We start from the raw sequence: 1,657 nt of genomic DNA on the forward strand, positions 1-1,657 counted from the left end.
ATAATTACAATACTAAGAGTAATAATAATAATAATAATGACCATAATGAAAAGATAAGGATAATTGCAATATAATGAGAATAAAGAGAGAAGAAGATACTGATAATAACAATAATGATAATTATAATTTTAATGATAATAAATAATGGTAATAATAATAATAATAGATAACCAATAATAATAAACTAATAATCATAAGAATACTAAAACTAACCAAAAGTGTAATGAAAAACTAAAAGGTAAAACGCTATCTTACGGCTTCTTGCCACTAATTAATCAATTGCCCAAAATTAATGTCTTATTTTTCTATTCTTTTCGAACTCTTAGAGTCTCCCTTGCTTATGGTTTATGTCTGATACTATTGCAGTTTTGGTTGTAGAATATTATAATTTTTTTTTTTGTGATATATATTTTTTTTTATCATTTACTCATGCATATTTTGTCTCGCTGGCATCTTTCTGTTCAGAATTTAGTCTTTGCTTCGTCTAAGTAAAGTTCTCTTCTCCTTCTCCACTCCTCCTCCTCCTCCTTCTCCTCCTCCCGGGCCGGCCACGCGGGCCACGCGGGCCACGTGGCCAGGGGCGGCCTGGCCTCACCTGAGTGCGAGGACCCTCGGGGCGCCGCGTCGTCCGGGCTGGGCTTCAGGGGGGGGAGGGAGGGGGGGCCGTGCGGGGGGGCCGGGCTGGGGGCGAGGAACTGCGAGGCGCGTCTGGCCAGCTGGAGGGGCAGGGGGGGGGTCGCCCCCGCGGTGCTCGCCCCCCCGCAGGATGGCCGCCGCCGCCCCCGCGCCCCCCTCAGCGCCGCCGCCTGCGACCTGGAAGGTGACGAAGTGCGGCCCGAGCGCCACCTGCGGCGTGGCGCCGAAGAGCAGGCGGTCTCCCGAGGGCGCGGGCGGCGGCGGCGGGAGGGAGTGCTCGGGGGCGGGGTGGAGGGGCGAGGGGTGGTGGAGGTGGCCCCCTCCGCCTCCCCCCGGGCTGCACCAGGTGGCCCTTCGCGCGGAGGCGCCTCCGACGCCCCTCCTGGCGGTGGCGGGGCGGGGGCGCGCGTCCTGGAGGGCGGGCGCGGCGGCGTCGGGGGCGTGGGCGTGGCGGGGAGGATTGAGGGCAGCGGAAGGGCGCGAGGGGCGGGGAGGGCTCTCCTGCAGGGACTCGAGGGAGGCCCTGGGCGTGGTGGGCGGCTGCACCTCGCACGACAGGTTATCCAGGGACGACGACGAGTCACTTGCCTCGCCGCTGCTGCCGCCGCCGCTACAGCCGCCGCCGCCGCCGCCGCCACGCCGCTGCTCCTCCTGCAGGGCGGCGAGGGCGGCCAGGAAAGGCTCCAGCTGCTCGCGACTCATGGGGGCGGCCGGGAGGGGTCCGCGCCCCCCTCCGCCGCCGGCCTGGAATGTGGAGGGGCGGCCGCACGAGGCCGCGGGGCCGGACGAGCCGCAGGGCGCGTGGCCGCCGCCGCCGCCGCCGCGGTGGTGCTGCACCTCCACGCTCTGCGGGAGAAGGCCGGTCAGAGAAACGGAGCACGGAAGCGAGGAAGCAGGAAAGGAAGGAGTAAGAGAGAAAGGGACACACACAAATAATGCAAATATATAAAGAAATAGATCAATGCAGTGCAAACAAAATACATACCAAACTAAACAATACATTAAAAGATAAATACACACA

The 1,657-nt window shown here is 58.8% G+C and overlaps 1 protein-coding gene across 1 annotated transcript in view; it reads right to left on the reverse strand.

Moving 5' to 3' along the window:
* Positions 1 to 1,569, reverse strand: part of LOC125027511 (basic proline-rich protein-like) — a 2,349-nt gene extending 780 nt beyond the window's left edge. Inside the window, exon 1 of the mRNA XM_047616591.1 lies at positions 596 to 1,569. Coding sequence (XP_047472547.1) covers positions 596 to 1,338 — 743 coding nt within the window. The 5' untranslated portion in view covers positions 1,339 to 1,569. The remainder of the gene's footprint in view (positions 1 to 595) is intronic.
* Positions 1,570 to 1,657: the final 88 nt, after the last annotated feature.

This window comes from Penaeus chinensis, chromosome 7 (assembly GCF_019202785.1).
Source record: "Penaeus chinensis breed Huanghai No. 1 chromosome 7, ASM1920278v2, whole genome shotgun sequence".
Lineage (NCBI taxonomy): Eukaryota > Metazoa > Arthropoda > Malacostraca > Decapoda > Penaeidae > Penaeus > Penaeus chinensis.